The 24,678-nt window shown below is 41.3% G+C and overlaps 1 protein-coding gene across 9 annotated transcripts in view; it reads left to right on the top strand.

Moving 5' to 3' along the window:
• Positions 1-24,439, top strand: part of LOC136447310 (mucin-5AC-like) — a 31,450-nt gene extending 7,011 nt beyond the window's left edge. For 2 of the 9 annotated variants that reach the window (XM_066446065.1, XM_066446066.1), the window contains exons 2-18: positions 4,441-4,542; positions 9,454-9,568; positions 9,895-9,956; positions 10,180-10,211; positions 10,430-10,489; positions 10,749-10,836; positions 12,111-12,182; positions 13,464-13,596; positions 14,146-14,227; positions 15,742-15,853; positions 16,493-16,598; positions 17,359-17,459; positions 18,421-18,531; positions 18,714-20,350; positions 21,027-21,075; positions 23,412-23,520; positions 23,840-24,439. In XM_066446065.1, coding sequence (XP_066302162.1) covers positions 4,495-4,542; positions 9,454-9,568; positions 9,895-9,956; positions 10,180-10,211; positions 10,430-10,489; positions 10,749-10,836; positions 12,111-12,182; positions 13,464-13,596; positions 14,146-14,227; positions 15,742-15,853; positions 16,493-16,598; positions 17,359-17,459; positions 18,421-18,531; positions 18,714-20,350; positions 21,027-21,075; positions 23,412-23,520; positions 23,840-24,048 — 3,126 coding nt within the window. In that variant the 5' untranslated portion in view covers positions 4,441-4,494 and the 3' untranslated portion in view covers positions 24,049-24,439. Of the gene's footprint in view, positions 1-4,440; positions 4,543-9,453; positions 9,569-9,894; positions 9,957-10,179; positions 10,212-10,429; positions 10,490-10,748; positions 10,837-12,110; positions 12,183-13,463; positions 13,597-14,145; positions 14,228-15,741; positions 15,854-16,492; positions 16,599-17,358; positions 17,460-18,420; positions 18,532-18,713; positions 20,351-21,026; positions 21,076-23,411; positions 23,521-23,839 lie in introns of those variants that run through there. The other 7 variants (XM_066446067.1, XM_066446069.1, XM_066446070.1 and 4 more) reach the window with 7 other exon arrangements.
• Positions 24,440-24,678: the final 239 nt, after the last annotated feature.

The raw sequence follows: 24,678 nt of genomic DNA, 5'->3' as shown, positions 1-24,678 counted from the left end.
CTCCCATCCTTGTGTTGATATTGTTGTGTCCTACTGAAGTTAAGTGCTATTGAGAAGGTTAAAAACTTTTCTGGTGGTATTTTTCGACACACACGGTGTTTTTCTTATTCTAACACTGCATGGAAACAAAGATTTCTACATGTTTGCAAGCTTGGACACTATGGTGAAACCTGACATGTCCTCGCTATGTAAACGAATTGTCTACCCCTGTGTCACCAAGTGCGCACAATAGTGCACACAAAGTGGCTAAAGAATTTTCACCCATTCTCACTACCATCTACCAGTCCTCAATACGCACAGGTCAAGTACCCCAAGACTGGAAGAAGGCGCTGGTGACCCCGGTTTTCAAAAAGGGAGAGCACTACAAGGCGTCAAATTACCGCCCCATCTCCCTCACCAGTGTTCCGGCCAAAATCCTCGAACATGTCCTATTCAGTGCCATCATGCAACACCTCGAATCGAACAGCATTCTGTCTGCACAACAACACGGCTTCCGCAAGCACCACTCCTGTGAGACTCAGCTTCTCGAATTCGTAAATGAAGCCTCTTCAGCCATGGAGAATGGTATTGTGACTGACGTAATCATCATGGACTTCGAGAAAGCATTCGATCGAGTGTACTACAGCCTCCTCGTGCATAAACGATCTCCCGAAGCGGATCTCCTCCCCATCCCGACTATTTGCCGATGGCACTGCTGTGTACCGGTTGATCGCCTGCCCTTCAGACCCAGTAAAGCTACAAGAGGACCTCAAGAAGCTGGAAGACTGGGAGCGGGAGTGGGACATGGCTTTCCATCCAGACAAGTGCACTCAGCTGCCCTTGACACGTGGACTCCAGCTACACCCTCCACGGTCAAACCCTCAAGCGAGTGTCATCTGCTAAGTACCTGCAGACAGACCTATCCTGGGGAACGCACATTAACAACATATACTCCAAGGCCAACAGAACGCTGGGTTTCTTGAGGCGGAATCTGAGGGTGTTTTCCAGCAACACCAAGGAATTGGCATACAAAGCACAAAGGAATTGCTTCATCTTATTTTATTGCGACACCCCGTTGTACAGGGCCACAGTCGTATGTAGGAACGGCAGTTGCGGCCGTTTTGTCCTTGCTCTGGGAACACTCACGGCCTGGCTGTTCCTTAGCTTCCTGCCAGTTGCAGTTGCTCTCTGAGGTGGTACTACATGAAGGCCGTGCAGTGGATGTTCAGCTTTAAAATTGACCTGAAAAGGGACACTGCAGCGGCCTTTCTTCTTTCCTTTAGTAGGTACGTTACATCGTGTCTGCCGCCGCAGGAGATGATACGGAGGGCGCGCCATTGGACTCGTTCCATACTGTTTATCTGCACATTACTACAACCAACTGGCAAGACGTGGCCAGATTCTAGTACAGGGCGAATGAGAGACAGGTAAATCTGTTTGAGATCGGCAACACGCATTCCCTGCTTAGTTAACAACCGTAGAAAGTAAAGCCAGCTGCCAAAGACTTAACGGGTCCTCCCAGGACAGTTTGTCGTCAAAAGGTGAAACCAAGGCTTTTAGCCGTGTTCGTAACTGGGACAAGTTTACCTCCCAGGGAGAGCGGCGACGGTATTGGTGTGCTTGGACTAAAACAGATCAGTGGCTTTTCTTTCCATTAATGAATGAATGAATGAACTTCATTGCTCAACAATCGTACATGGTACAATGTATGGCATTAAATCAACAATACTTTAAGGCTAATCTATTCTATAATTCTAAGTACAAAATATTGCCGAAACCAGTATATTGGTTACAATATAGTAATGTATGGGTAGATCTGTCTCGCTTTTGGAATGATCAGTGGAGAAATTGACCTGTGTAGATGGATATAGGAGTTGGACATGACAACAGTACATAGAAAATATCGCTCTGTGTGCCAGATAGGGTGACGTATGTCTTAGTAGTAATAGTCTTTAACAGCGCATCTCTCCCTTCACTATAAGTTGGACACATGTTGGGCACAATCTCCAAATGGCTGGTGTGTTGTGGTGTCTACCCTATTCAATTTCTAAGCAATGTGCACTGATTCTCAGTTGTGTTATGCTATTTGCAAACGGTTTGTTATGAACTGATGTTAGATATTTTTCCATCCCAAATTGCTTTTTGATTTTAGAATAGGTATGGAGTTCACTGGGATTTCTAAGTTGTTCCCTTTAGCCAGAGAAATATTTGTCTCTCAGACGTTCTTTGAATATGTTTCCAAAATGGTTGGCATTAAGGAGCTCGTCATTTCGTCCAGCCCAAGAGTCCAGCTGCGATGGTTCCCTTGTCATAGTATTGTCCAAACCAAGTTGCACTGACCTACAAATTCCTACATCATCCGCATATCCCACGTCTAGTGTGTTCCTGTATACCGTGTCGAATCAGCTCATGAACAGGCAAAAGAGGTCGGGTGACAATACTCCCCCTAGCTTGCGGAACTCCCGAGGTGAGTTGGCACCAGCTGCTGACATTGTTGTTGGCAGCCACTCTTTGAATACGGCCCTGCAGGTAGGCTACCATACGGGGACTCCCACTACATCGTTCACTCGCTTGAGCAGTACGAGTCTCCGAGTTCATTACAGTTATGGCTAGCAAGTTGAACTTCTACCTGAGTCATGGTTTGCTGGGAATGTCGTGTAAGATTGGAGTTCAACTGGGATGGGCACGGTAAAATTATATCTGTAGCAAACAAAATTGAACAAACGTTACAAAAATATCCAGACTTTGCATGATATAAAAATGACCTTGTGGAAGTACCTAAAACCAGCTCAGAAAAGTCATGTCTTTAAGTACAAGAGTTATTAACCAAGGATTGAGGTGTTCACAAAAATTCGTATTAAGCTATAGTAGAATGGAACTCAGTGTTTTCAAGTACTGTAGGAGCATCCTCACTAAATAGCTTAAAGAACGGTTTCAGTCAGATGTGCAAAGACTGGGCGTGACAGGCCGTTCAGTGTAATATTATTATGGCAATCACTCGGAATCTTTATTCCGATCATACAGAAGTACAGATACAGATATTCGAGCATGATGATCGTGTCAGTTCCTACACCTGAGTGAGGAGGGTTGACACGGTAGCCTTCGCGTGGATTTGTTTAGGGTGAATGACAGGTTGCGAATCTGACACCCACACACTTTGGGCATCCGTCTTCTTCAGAGGCACCAATTCGAGGGAGACGTGCTGGTTCTAGTTGGGATGCTCGCAGCGATCTGCCGGATGACTCTTACGCTCGAGGTTCGCCAGTTGAAGACAGCTGCCGTTGGAGACTTGTCCCTCTTACCGAGGGGGGAAATACGTGTAAAGTGCCTTTCCCAAGGCCACAACGACGGGACGCAACTTCCCCTGTACAACCCGAGATCGATCCCGGGTCCCATTGTGCCGCGTGCCTACGAAGCTGGTGTGTTGCGCAGATACAGATACAGATGCGGAAAAATTACCTGATCAAATAAATCAAAACATAACAGAGTAAAAACGATGTTTTAATGACACTAGCGAGTTTCTAAACCTCCGGGAGAAGTGAACTCAAACTAACCTCAGATCCACGGGCGGCAGTCATTTTTGTGGGAGGGGAGCTCCGCATCCGCTGCATGGAGGTGGACTCCTTGGTGCTCGTGCTGCTTCCCAGCAGTGCGGGCGGGGAAGGACAGTTTAAGAACCATGGACCGGAAACGTGGGGTAAGTTGTGAGGTTGCCCGGTTTAGAGTGTAGATGAAGTACAAAATACTGGAGCTGGGGAACAAAACGTCACACCCTTGCCACCATCTTGGATCGTTCCAGCTGGGGCAAATATTCTCCCGCTGCCAGGGCCTGTTCCCAAAGGCCCTACAGTGGGCAAAACACAAAGGGATGAAGGAAGCCAGAGCCTGTATATAACTTTGAACCAGATGATTCACTTGAAATTTACTGGGTTTGTATTGTCCGAAAAACCTCTCACCACCAGCAGCATTGAACCACATTAAGGTTTACATTTTGGCGAAGGTATATGTTCGTGGAGCTCACGCTATGCACTGTATGCTGTATTTTGCCTACTTGTTGGGTGACATGAAACTTGCTTGACAAATGTTATTATCAATGACTTACCACTTAGCCCTCTTCTTATCGTATCTCTGTCGAGTTAGTAGGTTTATTGGTTTATTAGATGCCCTTTAGGGCTCATGAAACAATACAACACATAATACATACACAAGATATACACATAAGTACATATTTACATATAAGTACGACATATTACATATAAGCATGGTACCTACAAATTACAACATTTGTATAACAAATACGTATTTCATACATGTTTCGCTAATTTAGAATATCTTTTGATTCATATTTTCATTGAACCTTTCAAAGTGCAACATGCATTCGACATCGTACCTGCCTTACAAACATTACATCTTCTAGAGTACATAAATATTGTCTTTCCATCTCTTTTGCTGGGTTCATAGGCCGGGATTGGTGTCATTTACTTTGAAAGTATCAGAAGAGGATAGATTGACAACATGGCAGATGGAAAAGCATCAACATGGACCCAATTTCCATTTAAACAGGTAATGCTTCGATTACCTTGAATACGTATTCATTTTTGTAAAATCTAACTTACACGTACATGTCACTGTTATCATATTCAACTAATTGAATTTTTCGCTCAATCATGAAAACTAAAATAGAAACGCTAATGAACTATATGACCTTGAACATTTGTTTGCTTTCTAATGATGAGCAGCAACTCACGTCATGTCACTATGCTCGATTTGAACACAGAAATCATAACTATTAGTAACTGCATCATCGTATTCGTTTAGAAATAAAGTAGACAGCTATGTTACAGGAATTAGAGAGAAATTTCTCCTATTGTATTATTCATTCAAGAACTCGGGGTTTACTTGGTAGTTTTATATGATTTAACGTTACAACGAAGAAAAATAGTTGGATGCCGATTAAACTGCATGCGTGTTGATTTAGAGTCATTGCACGAGAAAACTAGGCAAAACCAGGCAGAGGTCGGATACTTTGTATGCTTGATAGGTATCTGGAACTAGTTGGGGAGTTCTGGAACCCCCTCCGAGATCCTCAAAAATCCAACAATTAATGGCTGAAAATTACTGAAATTGCGATGGCTACGCTGGCAATTCTGATTAAGATACGATTTGTATTTCCATATAACATGGGTTCCCTAGTTTTACCTACCAAAAGTTGAAGGTGAAGCATTAAGATTAAGAAAAGGTGTTTGGGGGTTACCAGAACCAATGAAAGCAGAATTTTCATCTCTTATGTGAAGTTTAGCCTTTTTCAACCCTATCTAGACTGGGGAGGGGGTGCCAAAAGTTCCCGCGCCAACTTTGACATCGTATAACTGCCAAACGACGTATGCTAGGACTACCAAACTTGGCGACTTTACCTAAGATATATTTGGCAACAATTTATTATAATAATTGAATTTATGATTTTCGTGTTGCCATGGCAACGGGTTTCTGACAGGTATTTTATGCAGAAATTAATACTTGTTCTCAAACAATGTCATTTCTTAGGTTTGCTTGCTCAAACACACTAATTTTCCGACATTCATAATTTAGAATTCATAATCTATGCTAATTTGATAACGTAGGTCAAAATCCAAGATGGCGGACCAAATCGCTATTTTAGGTTTAAACAGGCTTTTTGGCCTTAAAAACCATCACTACCTGGTATTTTCTTTTTACCAGAAACATTCAGATTAACGTTTTAGTCTATTTTCAGTGTAATTTGGGGTAACAGATGGAAAAAAAAGGATTTAAAAAAAATCAAAATGACCGATCCAAGCTGGCGGATCCCAAGGGATAGCTAAATAGACCTGACGTCATTCCATGACGTCATTTTGACGTCAACGTAGTTAACATTTAAATGAGATGTATTGGAATACCTTGACATAAATAACACACACGTTTCTGTTCAATACCTTTAGATATTACGGTAATTCCATATTTAGCCAAAATATCACTTCGACGAGGTCATATTTACGTCATATTACGTCATAACATTATCGAAAGTACAGAAATTATTAACGTTTCCGTGAGCATCACTCCCTGCAAATTTTGTGATGATACACCATACCGCTCGAAGTTATGTGTGTGGGGGGGGGGGCGAATCAGACACCCCCCCCCCCCCCCCGTCCCCAAAAAAGCCCAGTCTAGATAGGGTTAAGGGGATTTATCTGCCATGGACAGTGGCTTTTAAATGGTTTTACTGTTGCAGGAGAGAGAAACATCTTCTGATTCAAAAACAGGTGTCGTTTAATTCGGACACTCATAACGCGAGCCGTTAATGCAGCCAATTTGGCTGACCCACATCTTCCGACCTTTGCCTGGTTGTCTCAAGCAATGACTCTCAGTACCCTTCAATTGCCGTCAGCTATTGCAGGAACCTGCACTGTGACCCTTGCACCCTCGCCCCGAGCCCAAGTGATATGTAAAACACAAGTCACTGCGTTTTCAGAGGTACTATTATAGTTAGACCCATGTTGTTCTCAAGAAAAGTTCTTTCCCTTATTTGCCTACGTTCACAGCTAATGTTATAATGCCAAAACATTGCGGTCTCCGTGGTGCGCCGCTGACTATTTGACAGGTTTTTTAAGCTTTCTCCCATCTCAGATGAAAGAATGTGGTGAAAGCGGCATTCCGATCTTTCTCACAAACGAAGGGGTCATTCTCTGATATTGGCCCATGACATTACGATGCTGTTTATGCAGTAGAACTACTCCATATACGTTTAGTCTGCTTGTGCACGTACATGAATAGGATAGGTTGTACGGAAAGGGAAACGACTCCCTTTGTCAATAATACCATCATAATATAACCACTTAAAGTGTAGGATATGCAATTTATACACTACCAAAAATGCTATGTCTTATTTTTCTTGTTTTCTTATTTTTCTTATGGAGAGAAATATTTTTCCACAAAGAATTTCAAGAAAATCAAGAAACCTTACGCAAAATCTTTGAATGTGATATCTTACATTTAGAGTTTTATTCTTGTTTTTCTTAGGTGAAGAGAGGATTTCTAGTATGATTTCTTATCAGCAAGAATTTTCTAGAAATTTTAGTTAATCTTTCTTCTTTATTCTTCACACAATATTTGCTTCTAGTTTGGTCAAATGCAGTATATTACAGAATCTACTCTTAAGATTTTTATTCTTGCAATACATTCATTTTTCTTTATACTTTCATTTCACTAAGAAAACATGATTTTATTTCATAATGTAGGAAGTCTGAGAAATATGATTCTTGCATTTCTTATTAATACTTAAGAAGATGGAAGGATTTTCTTGACCAACTACAGCTAAGAAAAATGAGAAAATCAACAAACTCCAAACAAGTAATTCCTAAATGTTTTCGTTCGAATTCATTTTCCACAAAGTTAAAGAAAGATGATTCTTGCTTTTTCTGTGTTATCTTAAGTTAGAAAGTAAAATGAAAGTTTGAATTTGCATGTTTCCTTTATTTTCGTAACATTGTTAGGTTTAAGAAGACAATGATTGTTTTTCTTGTAATAAAAAAGTAAATCATGCTAAGGATGATGGTAAATTTGATACTCCCATCATCCTTTGCTGTAAGAACAGTTTGAATGTCGACGGTTGAGTTTTGGCTCCAGCTGCATTTGTCTGATGCATTTGTCTGATGTGACCGGGAAGGACCCCTACACTTTTCGATAAGTGCGGTGGGTTCTTTAACGTGCTCGAGGTGTGGCTCTCCTCAAACACGGGACCTCCATTTAACGTCCTATCCGAGGGACGTCCCTAACCGAAGCTAGGTACTCATTTACACCTGAGTGAAGTGAGGAAATTCGTGTAAAGTGCCTTTCCTAAGGGCACAACGTCAACGGGACAAATCAGGGAACCCCGGATTCGACCTCAGTATCTCTGGGCCCGGGGGTCAAGCACCCTGCCACTGCGCCACCGCGGCGATACTCTTAGTTTTGTGTTTGCATGATACAGCCAACAAGTAATTGTAGAACATGGACGTTTAGTGCAGTAATACATACAAGGTACTAAAAATGTTAAAGTATAACATTTTCAAGCAAATGCACCCCCCTCCCCATGCATGTATAAGGGGGATGGGGGTGATATATGAAAATGACAGTCACAGTCTTTGTGCTTCTCCTAGGCTTAGAAACCTGTTGGACCAAAGAAGATGCCCCCGTCTCAAGTTTGATTATAAGAAGGACAGAGAGAGAGAGAAACAATTGTATTGCAAACTTGTTGATCTTTGGTTAAGAATGGGCATTAGATTAAAAAAAATCCAAAACCGTGTATTAAACAATTAGATCGATAACAATAAATATGATTGGAACACTTTACATTATATTATCATTGATTCAATGGTATTCTTGATTCGAGACCTCCATCTTAGTGAAGAAACTGTTTCTAGGTTTAAGGAATTCATTTTTGAGGACAGAAAGGTATTCCTATGTCAAGAACCTGGCTCTCAGTGGATGAAACTCGTTCTAAGGTGTTAGAAATTCATTCTTGAGGACAGAAAGATATTCCTATCACAAGGACCTCACTCTCAGTGGAGGAAACTCGCTGTAGGTGTAAGAAATGCATTCTTAGGGTCAGAAAGGTTTCCTATGTCAAAAACCTCGCTCTCAGTGGAAGCAACTAATTCTAGGTGTAAGAAATTCATTCTTGAGGACAGAAAGGTATTCCTATTTCAAGAACCTTACTTTCAGTGCAAAAACTCATCATAGGCCTAAGAAATTCATTCTTGAGGACAGAAAGGTATTTCCTGTACAAGAACCTCACTCTTAGTGCAAGAAACTCATTCTAGGTGTAAGAAATTTATTCTTGAGGACAGAAGAAATAAGAAAGTGTCAGTGAGGACGTAAATTTTTTGTTACAACATTTTTCTCTGAATTTATATCTTACATAAAAATTCTGTGCCAAAGAAGAGTCATAACAACAAGAAAATTTGTCTGGAGGTTTCTAGTCACATATGTGTGAAGAAAAAACAAATTTGTCAGAGAAAAATATTCTACGAAAAAGTCTACGTCCTCACTGACATTTCCTTATCCTTTATCATTCTTGCACACAGATTGATTTTCTTTCTGGAAGATAATTTTTCTTCAAAAAGGAAAAAAAAACAATAAAAAACAAGAATGTCATTTTTTGTAGTGTAGCATTTAAAACGTTTGACAACGGACTTGCGGGAGTGCTTTTTCCGTACGTCCGTCTCTCACGGCGCCCAGAGCACAATTGGGCGAACCCGGACGCGGCACGCTCTTTTACCATGTTCCGTAGAGCTAGGCATGAATATTAGGGTATTATATAGAAGGGGTTCCCGTTTAGCAGATATTTTCGAAAGTAGTTTACTCTAGAACATATAACTATGGTGCAGAAATAGGAACACAACGACACCAGAGTAAATCTTAGATGCTAGTCAAATTTCTCAGGCTGCTCATTCCAATGAAATCTAGAATGTTTTTCAGGTTGCAGTCGTAGGTGGAATCCTGTTTTCAGAGGACTTTGGTGGAAGTGTCATCTTCCCCATTCTGCCATTCCTCACTCATGACTTCTACTCGTACCTTAAGAGTAATCAGCTAGGTAGGTGGTCCGTCATAGCCTCTTTCACGTACAGCATTGCTAGGTATGAATAAGTCATTCAACGGAAAATAACAGACCTTGCACAAAATACAAGATGTCCGTCAACTTGACAGGTTTGAAAATGCAAAAAAATAAGACACACAAAATTAGCTGCAGCCACTACCAGTTTTACTGTAATAACCAGTTAGCATTGTCATACGTTTTGCAACTTACTTCTTCCCTACTTCCTTTCACGTTTAACTGTGATACTCAGAGGACGTGATTTCATTTCCTTCTGGAGGTACGATGGCATGTCTTTTGTGATTTTGTTTCTTGGCAATTTGCAGGATACCATGCAGGCTTCTTGACGAGTGGCCATTACTTGGGCAATTTCCTGGGAAGCTTTATGGTAGGGAACTTTTAAATGAGAGAGAGAGAGAGAGAGAGAGAGAGAGAGAGAGAGATCAAACACATCAAACTGTAAACTTTGATGTGCGATGTCTATAGTTAAAGTTAAAAGGACGTTGAATTCTTCGCACTGCTCTATGAGTCATTTTATGAAAAAAAATACTGAACGAAATCCTCATGATTTTCACTAACTAAAGGTAAAATGCCAATATTTTATATTTTAGTGGGGAAAGTTGGCTGACAAGTTTGGGCTAAGGTAAGTCAAATTAGACACCTCTGATCAACTTATGTGCTATATTTTCTACCACGGCATTATCAAAGCATACAGGTATGCTGTTAGGTTACTTGTGAGCCCCGACACGAATCGGCTTTGTAGTGTGCAATGATAAAGATCCTAATAGTCTTGAGTAGTGCATGATTTGTCGTCATTTCCATTCAAACTCCTCTTTGATTATGTATGAACAATATTTGCAGACCTACACTACTGACTGGGAGTCTAACGACGATGTTTACTTTCCTCATGTTTGGCTTTAGGTAAGTAGACCAGATTATTTTACAAAGCAGACTCGGCGTACTATTAGTTTAAGTGAGCCCAGCTGTGTGTGTGTGGTCGTCAGGAGGTACCGTCATGGCATGTGACGGATTTCTATCAGAATTGAGTTCTTCCTCATTTAGTTCTATCATTTTAAAAACAGGACATCCAATAGTTTTGTATATCATAATAGCATAGAATACTTAATTGTGTGATCAAAAAATTAGCATAAGATTTTTATCTTTTTATTTTCCCTGTCAGTTTCTCATTCGCCTGGGCAGTGTTTATTCTGTTCCTTGGTGGACTTCTCGCTGGCAACTCCCGAATCGCCAAGACGTACCTTTACGAGGTTGGTCAGTTGTTGTGAGTTTTTTTTTCAAATTCCATAACGAATTCTTGGTGGTAGAGGACTTAAGAATATGTGTCTAGTGCGCTGATATATGTTATACTGGTCATTTGAAAACATTGAGTCTGTATGTTGGTATTATAAAAATTTGATATTGTAGCGTCGTAAGTTGAACGTGATGATGAAATGGTATAGTCAATATGCATAAATAGAATAAATCTTTATTCCATATCATACACATTTTGAAAGACATTATAGTGAATGTGACTTTTCCGTACCTTAGCAGTCGAGCAGTTTTGGAGCAGTGAAGTCTCCTAGCAGAGGGTTAGCTCTTGATTTGCATAATTAGTCGTTAATTACGAAAATCACAATCTGAGCTATCTACATACCGATAATCAAGACGATATGTCGACCCCTTCTCAAGTTATTCATGTTCAAAGATCAAAACAGAAACACCCACTGCAGCTCCAAACAAACCGCTAGGGGGCCCACACTTACACAACTTACTTCCTGTGGCATGAACTATCTACAACACAAATATCATGACCACAGCACTTGCAGGAAATATGCGCCCAAATTTTGAAGTGCCCGCCAGAAGGCCAATTATCAAACTTGACCTTCAATTCTGTTAACCCTGACCACTAAATATTATACAGAACCCTCGACAGCTTCTCGAGTTATGTTGGCGACATACAAATACACATACATACAAGGCCCGCTGCAGTACTGACGGAAAATGCCAGGGGACCCATTTTTGAATTTGACCTTCGTTCTTACAACTACTACTTACCTACCAAAAATCATGAAGATTCATTAACGTTTCCATCACTTTTTTTGCCCACATACAAACACACAAAAATGCAAAGTCCGCTACAGTACTGTTGGAAAACGCCAGGTAAACCATTTTCGAGCATGACCTTCCTTTGTTCAATCGCTACATACCTACCGAAAATCATGAAGATCCATCAAAATTTTTTCAAGTTATGCTCTTGACACACATACAGACCCACCCAGCAGCTGGAGTAACCAATAACATAATCTTTTGGGCGAAGATAAATATAGCTTTAGTGGTAATCTTGGATACTTGAAGTTAGTCAAGCTCATAACATATTATGAACTAATTGAGAGCAAATGCATGAGTCTATCACAATGGTGAGTCTATCACAATGGTGAGTGTTGGAATGGATCCATGGCTAACGAAAATACCACAAATACGACATTCATAACATCATCAGATATAGAGTTAAGAGTCAGTATGCTCCATCGGCCCTCTGTAGGTGAGCCCTGCGAAGATGCACGCTGTAGTATTTGCTGTAGTGTCTCTTGCTAACGGGCTGGCTTATGTTGTGGTAAGTACAGCATTGTTGTTGCTTCTCTTACCCACATGCACCTATATTTACCTCTGTTAAAACTAGTACCCCTCTGAGTCTAACTGCTGAACCTTACTTTTACATTGTATTCAAATAAAAATCTAGTGTATACCATAATCCCGTAGACATAGAAAGGTGAGTGTGTTGAGACGATCTACTTAGTATTCCATCCAAAGCTCTGTGATATAAGTGGTCTGTCGCGCTTCCTATTGCAATACCTTTTCCACGCGTCGAAAGGATAAACCCACGCAAGGCTGAATAATCAAAGGCTGAATAAAGAAAAACGCAATTTTACAGTCATTGACTTCGCAAAGATAATGCAAAGAGGGACCGATATATGAATGAAGTACGTTACCCTATTGATGCGCCTAAGGGTTCACCAAGGTCTGATAAAAGGAGTGGGAGATTGATGTAAATCAACTGCGGACTATTCTTATCGTCACCTCTCAACGTTGTTCAGAGTAAAAGCTAGACATGGGTTCTAAGGTCTCGACATTACAAAGCCTTCTATGTCCTGATCACAACCGTCTCAAGTCAGACTTTTCAGTTTGCCTTATTCTGCACCAATACATGCAACATTCGTACTAGTCAGGTGGCGGCGATGTTTACGTTGTTTTATCAGATCGGTTTTCTACTCAATAAACGCATTGGTCCCCAAGCTATTAACCCACAGATACCTACATGTTGTGTTATCAGTGAAACTAGATCAGATAAGATCGAGAGCGGTCCAACACACCCCGCTGTAACGGGGAGTTAAGGAGGTAATATATAAGAGAATGTGCAATCGCACCATCCACAAAAAAGGAGGCTTTTCGGCGTCATTGTGCACCGCCATACTGGATTCTAACGTTATGCAGGCGCCATCTTTTTCCCCTGTTGGAATATGACACTTTTTCATCAGATTTCGCCATGATAAAACTTTCACCCTAAAAATCTGGCTGTACTTGTATATCAAATTATGTTTATCTGTGTTATTGATAATCGGTGTGACGAAGCTTGGCATTCTGGGATTGTTCACCCCTATCGAGACCTGTCAGAAATACAACAAGTCTTGGACCTTACTCACCCATAACGTGTGCATAATGCATCTTTGGCAATTTCACTGCAATTAATACTAACGAATAGAGAAAATTCACAATTAAATGGTTCAGAACCGTAGACATCAGAAACATCCTCTGTCAGCTCTACTATCACTATGTCCACCTGAGTCTAACACATCTTCCGAACATTGCACCACTAACATACCATGTGTCCTGCCAGGGTCCAACGGTAGGTGGCTTCTTGTCCTGTCCCGCCACCAGGTTCTCATCCCTTGACACACCTGTCTTCAGACGCTTCCCGTACCTTCTGCCCTGCATTACATCCATGCTGGTGGCCTTCGTAGGGCTACTAGGTTTGTCATGTTCTGGCAACAGTCGCTTGATGAGATAATACTTTCACTATATATATACACAATTGTAACTTGCACAGAAAGCTCACCTGTATTCGTATATTACATCATATAAGAATCCAACTGTTTCTCAACACTTTTGACCTATTGCTCACGTCACGTTGACTGTCATATGTACCGAGCAATGGAGTCCTCTGTTATCTTAGCCTGAAGAGAACCGTAGGAAACCCCAATGTGTTGGAACGGGTTCAACTCTTTCATGATGTAACCGGAAAGCGCTGCATACAAATATGCAAAATACATCAAGTTTGTGAGAAGATCCTATGTCTATAGCATCGACTATTGCCTGCTGCACTAACAAAGGGCTTACGGTAAACTTGAGCACAAGAACATTCTTGTATCAATACATTAAGTAGATTGGCAATTGGATTCCACAAGTCATGAAATTCAAAGGTTACAATTGTGTAGCCTAGGTTAAAAATAGTGCATCAATGTGACAATGCATATGTGTAATAAGATTTCATAATCTGGTCGTGCTTACCTCCGATACAGCTGGTTTCTTATTCTTGGAGGAAACCAAACAACAGGGCTGCAGAGGGGACCACGTGACCGCCATGGAAGAAATCAACCTCAGGCAGGTTTCAGGATAGTCCATGTAAAGCGATATCGGTTTGCTCTATTGCCTTTATATTGAGACATAAAATCAGTTGCATGATATTTCAACTTGCATCCTCCTCAAAACGTACGATTTTTAGAAATTTTTTTTTAATTACAATCCACATGGACGTAACTCACTTTCCTGGTCGAGGATTGAGAAAGCAACCCCATCCTCACCACAACTTTTCTTTGGGGATTTAGATACATGATGTATGTTTGAAAATGTGATGTGTTAAGGTTTTCCTACCACTGCCTCCATGGAGCCAATTTAGAAGTGTGAGCTAAACAAGCATTTCGTCTCAGGCCACAGCAAGTGAATTCTATGGATGATATCTTCTGCAAACTCCAAAAGTAATGCCCGCGAGCGATAAAAAACAAGATGAGCAAAAAACTAGATCTACATTTTCAGAAGGCCATAAAGCATGTTAGACGACCTGAAGCGAAAAAAAAGGATAACAACGAACAATTCTATTACTGTACTCAATGAAACAGTAAGTAATACTGGTGTCAACATTGAAGTCCTTATAGACAGAATAACGCGAGCATTTTTAGAGAACTTATACATGAAACTTAACTCTCGTGTCCAAGAGATCACTCGTCTTTTTAATATCTTATTAGACAGACTGCTAGACAAAGGTCTATTCAAACCGCATGGCATTATTACTTCACCTGGTCCTTTTACTGGATTTAATGATAGTTCACTTTAACAAAGAAAGACACATCGGATAACAAGTTGTTAATGATAAAGGCACAAAAGCTACAGACTAATTACAATGAAAAGTTGGGTGCGTGGGCAGTTCTGTTGATTATTGTAAGTTAGTGACAAGGAGCAACCTTTCTGCATCTTGCAAACACAACAATTACACAACACATCTGAATGGATCTTTTGCCATTAATACATGTGCAAGTTTGGACATTTTTTTGATAGAACTAACAGGCGTTGACGACATATTGGCCCATTGCCGGGGTAGTGACCTTTAGTATACTAGTACTAACGCTTTTAGACCGGATGTCTAAGGCATGCAGTCACGTATACCATGACGTACCCAGCCAGTGTGCTGTTGAAGGGCCTACGTGTATTATTGTACAGTGTAACATGAGCAGAGAGTAGATTAAAAACCTGCATCTGTGGAAGAAATACATGTCTGAAAGTATCTCTGAGGTATACTTCAGTAGAAGATATTACGGATACAACAGCCGGTATGTTGACCATTGCCGGAGAGTGAACCTTTTTTGTTCAAAATTAGGCCAAAATCAATGGGCGCGCTGATGTCATCCGTAAAATATACTTGCTGTAGCCTTAATATATGTATATATATATGGAACAAAGGGCCCCGCCGGGTATACGTAGTTGACGGGCTTCACCATTTTCACCTAGCACCGAGGTCTACTTTCTACCCAAGGCCAGGACTAAAGATATGACGAACACATTAATTTCATTAAAGACATAAGTGGTCAAATGTTTGCTACATGACTTCTTCTGTGTTTTAGAGTTCTCGGATCTGACCTCAGAAGAGAGGGTACAGGAGAAAAACTCCAGGGTGGTGCTGTTACATCGGAAGACTACGGAACAATGACGAATGTTGAGAACCAGGAGCATATGGTACACGTCTCATTCAAATTATCTACATCAAACATTTTTGTTCCAGATTATTAAAAGTCATAGAACTGCTGAGTCAGCATGTTTTCTAGACTCTGATTGGTCAGTTCTAGCCAGTGCAAAGCGAAATCCTGTAAGCTGATTGGCTATTTCCTAGAGCGCCCTGACCTTTTAAAGCAGGGAGTAGAATGCCCTGACCTGACTTGAACTAGAGGCTATAAAAGGAAGTGCGGTACCACTCTTTGTCATTCTGATGAAGACTTTTGAATAAAAGGTCGAAACCGGTAAATCGTTGTGTCTCAGCCGTCATCCTTCTGACGCCCATTCAATTAAAAGTCCTGTTTTTGAAGCACGGCAAAGCGGTTGTCTATAACTGGCCTTTTCAAAAGATTATAACTGAGGCACAAGGTTTAATTTCCGTACCATTTGTATTCCACTAGCCCAGATGGTCTTAAAACCTTTTATCACACGTGATACAAGACAAAAAAAGAAAGAAATACAATTAATGAAAAACAATCTTTTTTACTCCAATACCTGTCACACACATAACTGTAATATAACAATCAAACGTAACGGACCGTTGATATATATCTGCACCTCTGAAGACACAGCAACAATGCGACACTATCATAAATGTTCCAGGCTCCTGACGGATCAGACCGCAGAAGAGACATCCAAGGAAAGTTTCACGGTGTGCGGTCTACACTTGCCGGATATCAACGTATGGAGGAAGGTGTCGGGTCTGAAAGTAGGAACCTTTTTCGCCAAGGTTATATTTTGGGTGAATTTGTTGGTGGCTGTGTGTATTTCTGCCATAAATCATTAGTTAATGGGTCTTAATAATGTTTGGTACGGTAGTAGAGCTCACGAAAATGAATGTTATACTCGAAAGTGGGCCTCCTAGAGGTGCAGGACCGCAGAAGAACTTTCTGATTTCGATATGTCGTTTTCTGGACATGCCATGGTGTCTTTAACTGCAGGGGCAAATTCTAAAATAGAATAACTACATATGACAAATGTAACTAATTAGTGTAAATTATGCAAAAAAAAAACATTTGCATAATTAATGAGATGATATTATTCCATAGAGGTAAATGACGGATAATTTATACTCAAGGACGATTAAATAAAGACGAACATTATCATACATAAACCTTGCAAATTAATGCCTCATTTACAGAATTTCTGAGGAAATGCTATGATAGCCTTCATTTCTTACATATGTGTTTCATACTTTTAACAGCTTTGTTATTGGCTTATTTGGGTGGAAAAGACTATCAACTGCACTGATACAATGATGCAAATGAAACATTATTAACATAATCAATGAGAAACCTTTACAATATGTCACTCGAAATGTTATGAGGTCGTTGAACTCTAGTTTTTATTTCGGTACTAATCAGTGTTTCAAAAGATAAGCATGTGCTTTTGATGCCGGTTATGTCTGCAAATATGTGAAAACAAATAAATAAAAACAACATGACTCAGACAATGCCTTCAATCTTCAGCAGATTCCTGGACGCTGTCCCGTCTGATGTGGGACAGACGAGTGATGCTGTCGTCATTACTGTATGGGCTGCTGGTCTTTGTAACAATAGCTGTAGCGCAGGTATCTTACATTCATTACTGGTAAAAGGTTCTTACGTTTTGTTAGCTCCTTGGGCGTGAAGCTGCTGACTTAACGTTTAGAAAAAAAATGCATTTCTGTGGTAGAAACATGTATTTATGTAGGTACCTTCCGGCTGGGAGATTAATACTTATTCTGTTTTGGTAGCGTTGAAAGTCTTACTCTAGTCACCCGTAGCAACGTTTCACGGTCACTTTTTTTTTCAAAGCTATGGACATTACCGGAAGGCGCCACTTTAACAAAACAAAACTGTTTTATATCATGTATAAACGGCACCTATGATAGGTGTTAAGGACACGGTTGAGCTTTATTGAACATGTGCCGTCATTGAAAAAGATGCATCGACTGTTTTCCAAACCCTATTCTGATATTTCAGATAAATTTGACCACTCTCAGATTGTAAAAACACTCCTTTATCACCAAATTTGATGACTGAAATGTGGTTCGAGGTATGAAAAATACGTTGTTTTATGTCATACCTGGGCCTGAAACGGGTGTTCCGGACCGTGTAATAAGTATTCGTATCACATAGGGTTCTGGAGTTGTATCACACGGGCTTCCATAGAATATTTCGAATGCATTTCGAGCGCGCCGGTTGCGCCACCACCGAAAATTTGAATACCGGATTCGGAGATTGGAATCAATGTTGGCACAGTTTTTTTGTTCGAGGACACAAAACTCCCTCAACTTCTAGCGCATTCTGCATTGAAATGTGTGTTTTCTCGGGTGGGTACGTTATAAAATACAACACGGTGTCTTCCGTATCAGAGGCCGTCGGCCGATCCAACCCGCGGTCGGGCTGGCACCTCGGGTGATCTATATGTATGCACGAAGAACCACCTTTAGATTGTCTCTTAGTATCATCAAATGACTAAGTGGTCAGTTCTACCATGGCTTTGATTATACCAGTATGTATGATGGCTCATTCTGTCTGCCACTGCAGCTCCTACCTCTTCTCCTTGTGTCTGGTTATGAGCATGGTGGGTTCAGCATGGACTCTAGTCAGATTTCAGTAGTGGTCACTGTTCTTGGAGCTGCCGTGATGGTGGATCAGGTGGGTTGATCACCCTCATGTCGCTTGACTCAAAGGTTAGCAAGACATGTATCATCGTTAGGGTCTTCTAAAAATGCCCAAAGTTTCGAACGGTTACTCATTTCCTGATCACGTTATTCTCATTTCTATAATTGATGTATTCACTGCTTGATTTGTAAACTAGATGCAGGTTTCTATTTCAGGTGTTTATAGTTCCGTGGCTGGCACGGCGGTTGAAGTATACAACATTGTACAAGTACAGTCTTCTGATATTTGCCTTTGGGGTGTTGATGATCCCTCTGACGGCCTCGATGACCGGTCCTTCAACTGTTGTTTCTCCATTACCCGTAAAAACAGCTGTAACTTTGCCTACAGCAACAGTGCTGCCATCCAGTCAGCCCCCTAGTTCCTCAGCACAGACCACGCCTGGTACGCCACCAGGCGTGGTCACCGTTTCTTCACAAACGTCCAGCCCCATTTCTCCGCCGCATGCCCCTGTTATCCCTGCCAGTACCACTTCCAAAACTGAAACTCCAATCAAACCCGGCAAACCCGGCCCGAACCCCCAGACCCCCAACACACCCGGCCCTAACCCCCAGACCCCCAACACACCCGGTCCTAACCCCCAGACCCCCAACACACCCGGTCCTAACCCCCAGACCCCTAACACACCCGGCCCTAACCCCCAGACCCCCAACACACCCGGTTCTAACCCTCAGACCCCCAACCCACCCGGTCCTAACCCCCAGACCCCTAATACGCCCGGTTCTAACCCTCAGACCCCCAACGCACCCGGTACTAACCCCCAAACCCCCAACACACCCGGCTCTAACCCCCAAAACCCCAACACACCAGGTTCTAACCCCCAAACCCCCAACACACCAGTTTCTAGCCCCCAACCCCCCAACACACCTGGTTCTAACCCCCCGACCCCCAACACACCCGGTCCTAACCCCCAGACCCCTAACACACCCGGTCCTAACCCCCAGACCCCTAATACGCCCGGTTCTAACCCTCAGACCCCCAACCCACCCGGTACTAACCCCCAAACCCCCAACACACCCGGCTCTAACCCCCAAAACCCCAACACACCAGGTTCTAACCCCCAAACCCCCAACACACCAGGTTCTAGCCCCCAACCCCCCAACACACCCGATTCTAACCCCCCGACCCCCAACACACCCGGTTCTAACCCCCAGACCCCCAACAAACCCGGTCCTAACCCCCAAACCCCCAACACACCCGGTTCTAACCCCCCGACCCCCAACACATCTACCCCTAAGCTCCCGACCCCCACTTCAGCCGGTGCGAAGCCGCAGGTACCCAATCTAGAGCCACAGGCTCCTTCCACCCCTCAGACGACAAACGTTTCTCCTCAGCAGCCTAGCTCTCCAAGTGCAACTAACGGGCCAGTTTCTGAAGCTCCCTTCGCGTCCGCTCAGGTTCCCAGCGCTGCTTCTCAAGAAACTGCATCGACCATGTCAAGTACCGTGTCACTGGTGTCCGCCATCTCTTTACAAGCATCTATCCCCACTTCTCCTGCACCGAAGAACAGCGTTTCAAAGTCCCCTCAAGCCCGAAACCCGCCAACTGGGACTTCCCTTGTTACGAAAAACCCCCCACCCCCGCAAGTTCCTACATCAATGGCGCAAATCGGTTACAGCCCAATTGTCGATACAGTCGCCTCAATTGTCGACACAGTCGCCTCAAGGTCCAACAACAGCCAACTGGTCGGTCAGTGCAGGATCATCAACGACACAACAAAAAGTATGAGAACTCGGATTCCACATAATGTCTGGGTTGCTGTGATCCTGATCAATATCATTGTGGTACTAGGAAGGTGAGTAATTGACATTCAATTTTTTATTATTAAATGAAGTCCTACATTTGACAAATAGGGTTAGACAAGTTTGGGAAATTTCACTTGCCCTATTGGGCAAGCACATAAAAAATTGACTGGCCCGAACCAACTTGTAATTAAAGGTCAATCGACTGCGAGAGTCTCGTTTGTGGTGCCTATCAGCAATATAAGGATGCATTATAAAGCGTTGTAAGAGATGGGCAATATAAACAAAGATGGTAATACACATAGGACAAAACATGACACGTTAGGCCCAAATATTCCGTAAAAAAGGCCACTCACTGCTCTATTTAATAAGATAAGGGTATTGAGGGACTTGAAACACGTTTTCTGACAAATGAACGGGCATCAATATGACATTTTTACGACAAAACGATCAGTAGATTTGCCCCATACACAAAACTCACTGTGGCCCGATTGGGCAAGTGCAGGAAGATATCCATTTGCCAGATCAGCAGTTTGACTTGCCCGGGGCAATCGTGCAAATGGACTTGTTCAACCCTGCATGTAATGAACTATAGTCATTATTATTCTTATTTTTGTACGGTAAAGGTAAGATATTATTATTTAATGTTTCACAAAGAATTCCACATTTTCTATTTCTCACATTATAATATCAAACTTGATTAACATTGACTTGGTTTCTTCCACGAAGTTCTACCGCTTTGACAGCAGCGATGGTGATGATGGGCAACTCGGCTTCGGTGAGACCCTTTGAATCTCTTTTGGCACCCTCATTATCTAAAAGGGAACTCAACTCCAGAACTATGTGTTCTGTTTCTTTAGATACTCTTCCTGAATCCCCCAATATACTTGTATTGACAACTTAACATTGAGTCTGGACCTAGCAGTAGTTGCAGCATTTTTAGAAGTGCGTGTAGCAGATGAAGCATATAGCCATAGCAAATCTTATTTTCCCTTGCTTTGGGCCGATGTTGATGCGGTTCATAAGCAAATATCCAATAGGACCCAATACCTAGATACAAGGACTGGTCTGCATTATCGGTTACTGGATTACAAAATGCCATTTCTTATTCTGCCATCTAATTCCACAAAGTTTAGTTTATTTTGCATTCAAAAACACGTGATATCTTAGAACACTCAAGTTGCTTTTGTAGTTTAGAGCCCCTTATTTTATTCTAGTCCCAATCTAATCTAAAATATCTTTGGTATGGTACTAATGTTTTAATATCCTTGATACAAAATTATATTAGGCTATGTAACCCGACCACCTGACACTGATATTAAGTAATTTATTAGTCATCTTGCAACAACATTGGACGCAATAAATACGTAAAGGAAAACATGTTTCCTTCGCGATTTCAATATAGATTGACTAAATAATGAAAGCCATGAACTAACTGCTGATTTTTTAAATATGTTGTTCTAGTGCATTATCTGTCCAACCATTTCAAAACCAACAAGAATATCTGATAATAATAAATCAACTACTTTACTTGACAATATCTTATCAAACTCATTTATAGAATCATACACATCAGGTGTGCTTGTAACAGATATTTCGGACCATTTTCCTACATTCTACACATAATTAGGTGTAAAAGTAGAATAAATAAAAGTCAAAGTCAAAAACGTCGTTTACGAAGATTTCATCATCATCATCATCATATCGGGCGGCTTGCCCGGACTAAGGTTGCTCTCTCCATCCAAGCGTCACGGTCTGCCATTAGTTGGTTTAGTTTTTAATTCAGACCTCACCCCTACATCCCCAGCAAGTTGGTCTATGTAGGTCCGTCGGGGTCGCCCGACACAGGAGTGCCCATGAGTTGGTGCCCAGAGCAGGAGTTCGCTTACAAGTTCTTCTTTGTTTCTGTAGCCATGTCCTGCAAATCGTACCCTTCTCTCTCGTATGATTACCAGTTCAAATATTACTCAATTCAAAGATCTATTAGCTGCGGAAGCGTGGGGCAACTTATCCAATCTAATAGACGCGATTGACGCCTAAGGTAATTTTATTAATGTATTCACCTCTCTCTTTGAAAGATGTTTCCTTATTGTGACTCAATCCAGACACAATGCAGACAAAAACAAACCCTGGTTCAGTCCTTCTCTACACATATCGTCCATCAAGAAAAACTAATTGACAATGTATAGAAATGTATTATGGAAAGAATCCTAATCCAACTTCTTTCAAGACATACAAAACTTACAGAAATAAATTCAACACATTAATTTGCATACCTAAAAGAAACTACTATCATCAAAAATTTAAAGACACAACGAATGATATAACCAAAACATGGAAATTAATAAATGAGCTTATTGATAAGGAAAGGAAGTTATTAATCTGAAATATCCAACCCACAAAACATAGTCGATAGTTTCAACAACTTCTTTGTTAATATTGGACCCTCTCTGGCAAAAAAGATCGAGAAAAAGGACATTTTTTCCTTGAAGAGAGGACATAGTCGATAGGTTAAACAACTTCTTGAGCCACCATTCTTGAGCCCCTCATGCATATTCTCAAAATGTCTTTGGAGACCGGTATAGTCCCAACTAACTTTAAAAAAGCAAAAGTTATTCCCCTTTTCAAATCTGGAGACTCCTGTTCGCTTTTAAATTACTGACCCATGAATATTTTGCCCGTCTTTTCAAAAGTAAATTAGTAATTAGTATGTAAAAAAAATCGCAACATCTGGAAGAAGATAAAATACTTCACGAACATCAATACGGTTTCCGAAAACATCACTCAACATACATGACCCTCTTGAAATTAGTAGATAAAATAACCGCGGCCATAGAAAATAATGAATTCACCATTTCGAGTTTTTCTAGATCTATCGAAGGCTTTCGATACGGTGGACCATGAAATATTGTTGGAGAAACTCAAGTGCCACGGTTTTCACGGCTTAGTCTTCACCTGGTTAAATGATTTCTTATCAAATAGAAAACAATTTGTCTCCAATAATATGTACTCTTAAGACACAAAAAAATTTCCTGTAGCGTCCCTCAAGGTCCACATGTTCACATGGAAATATGATAATCTGTAACATATTGTCTCTCATTGTTGTCTTTGAAGCCGGCATTTCGAGGGTCCGCTAACGGTATCGCCCAGACAATGGCCGCCCTGGTCCGTGTCCTGGCACCTGTCGTCTTAGGTAACCTGTTTGCGTGGAGTACTGACAATGGTAGGGCATATTTTGAATGGAGTTTTGGTAACATTACAAAACCTGGTAACGTTATAAAACCTGGTTCTCCAGTTTTTCCCTTTAGTCACTGATGAAATATCGCGGTTGCCATCTGAAACGTCTGAATGTTTCAACGTTTTATACAGCTCTTGTCAATGAGTGGCGTATTGAACGTTTGTATCATAGCTTATCATAATCGGTCTATCTTTACAGTGTCATGCTTGTGCTTCCACTAGACGTACTAAATATGAAAAATGCTACGGAATAATGTTATTTCTCTCAAACGTTTTCCTTTTTCATTTCTATCTCCTCTCCATAGGCTTGCCGTGGCCTCTGAACCATCACCTCTCTTTCATCCTGGTTGTTGTGCTGAGTCTTCTCGCCGCCTTCCTCTGTAGCCGCCTGCCAGACGCCATCAACTGTCAGAGAGAGGAGGACACTCTGCAGCCTGAGGACACCCAGGAAGGGGACCAAGGCTTCTATGAAGATGGGGCAGAAGAATATTACGCACAGCAAGCTCTACGTTGATTTACTGATTCCTGCAAGTGTTATCAACGCGTCACTTTTAGTAGACATTTAGCTGATTTTGTTAAAGTGCAATATAATGTAGACATGTACATGGAAAAAAAACTATATTCGTTGGAACTTGGCATACTAAATCAGGGTATAGAGTGTTTTAAAGAGTAGCCAGCACGAGTAGTTTCCAAAACATACTACATATGTATAACTAGGCAGTCCAAAATCGGTCGCAAATATTGCAGTAATGAGCTGTGTAACAGTCATGACGTAGATGCAGAAATGTCAAAGACAATCTAAGTTCGAAAATTTAGTTTCGAAAACTCGTCAAGAAAAGTACCGGTTTTCATCTCTGACTTCTTCAATCAAACGAAAATGAGTCCAGACTATAGAATGAACAATAAACAAGAGTCCGTAGGACACAATTCTCCGTGAAGTATTTATAGTATGTACAAGTATTGACCCACACAAATTGCATCTCTGCACAGTCCAAGTAGTGTTTTAGAGCAAGTAAAGAAAAGGTGTTTGTTTATCTTTTTCTTTCAATACAGGAGTGGTCAACCTGCTGAAAAATATGTTTTTACAGCATGGCACAGATGGGATCTAGAAATTCCGGGAAAAGTCACAAAGTTAGATCTAGAT

The sequence above is a fragment of the Branchiostoma lanceolatum genome, chromosome 13, assembly GCF_035083965.1.
Source record: "Branchiostoma lanceolatum isolate klBraLanc5 chromosome 13, klBraLanc5.hap2, whole genome shotgun sequence".
NCBI classification, from domain to species: Eukaryota; Metazoa; Chordata; class Leptocardii; order Amphioxiformes; family Branchiostomatidae; genus Branchiostoma; species Branchiostoma lanceolatum.
The sequence above is the reverse complement of the archived record's forward strand: the minus strand, read 5'-3'. Positions and strand labels throughout refer to the sequence as shown.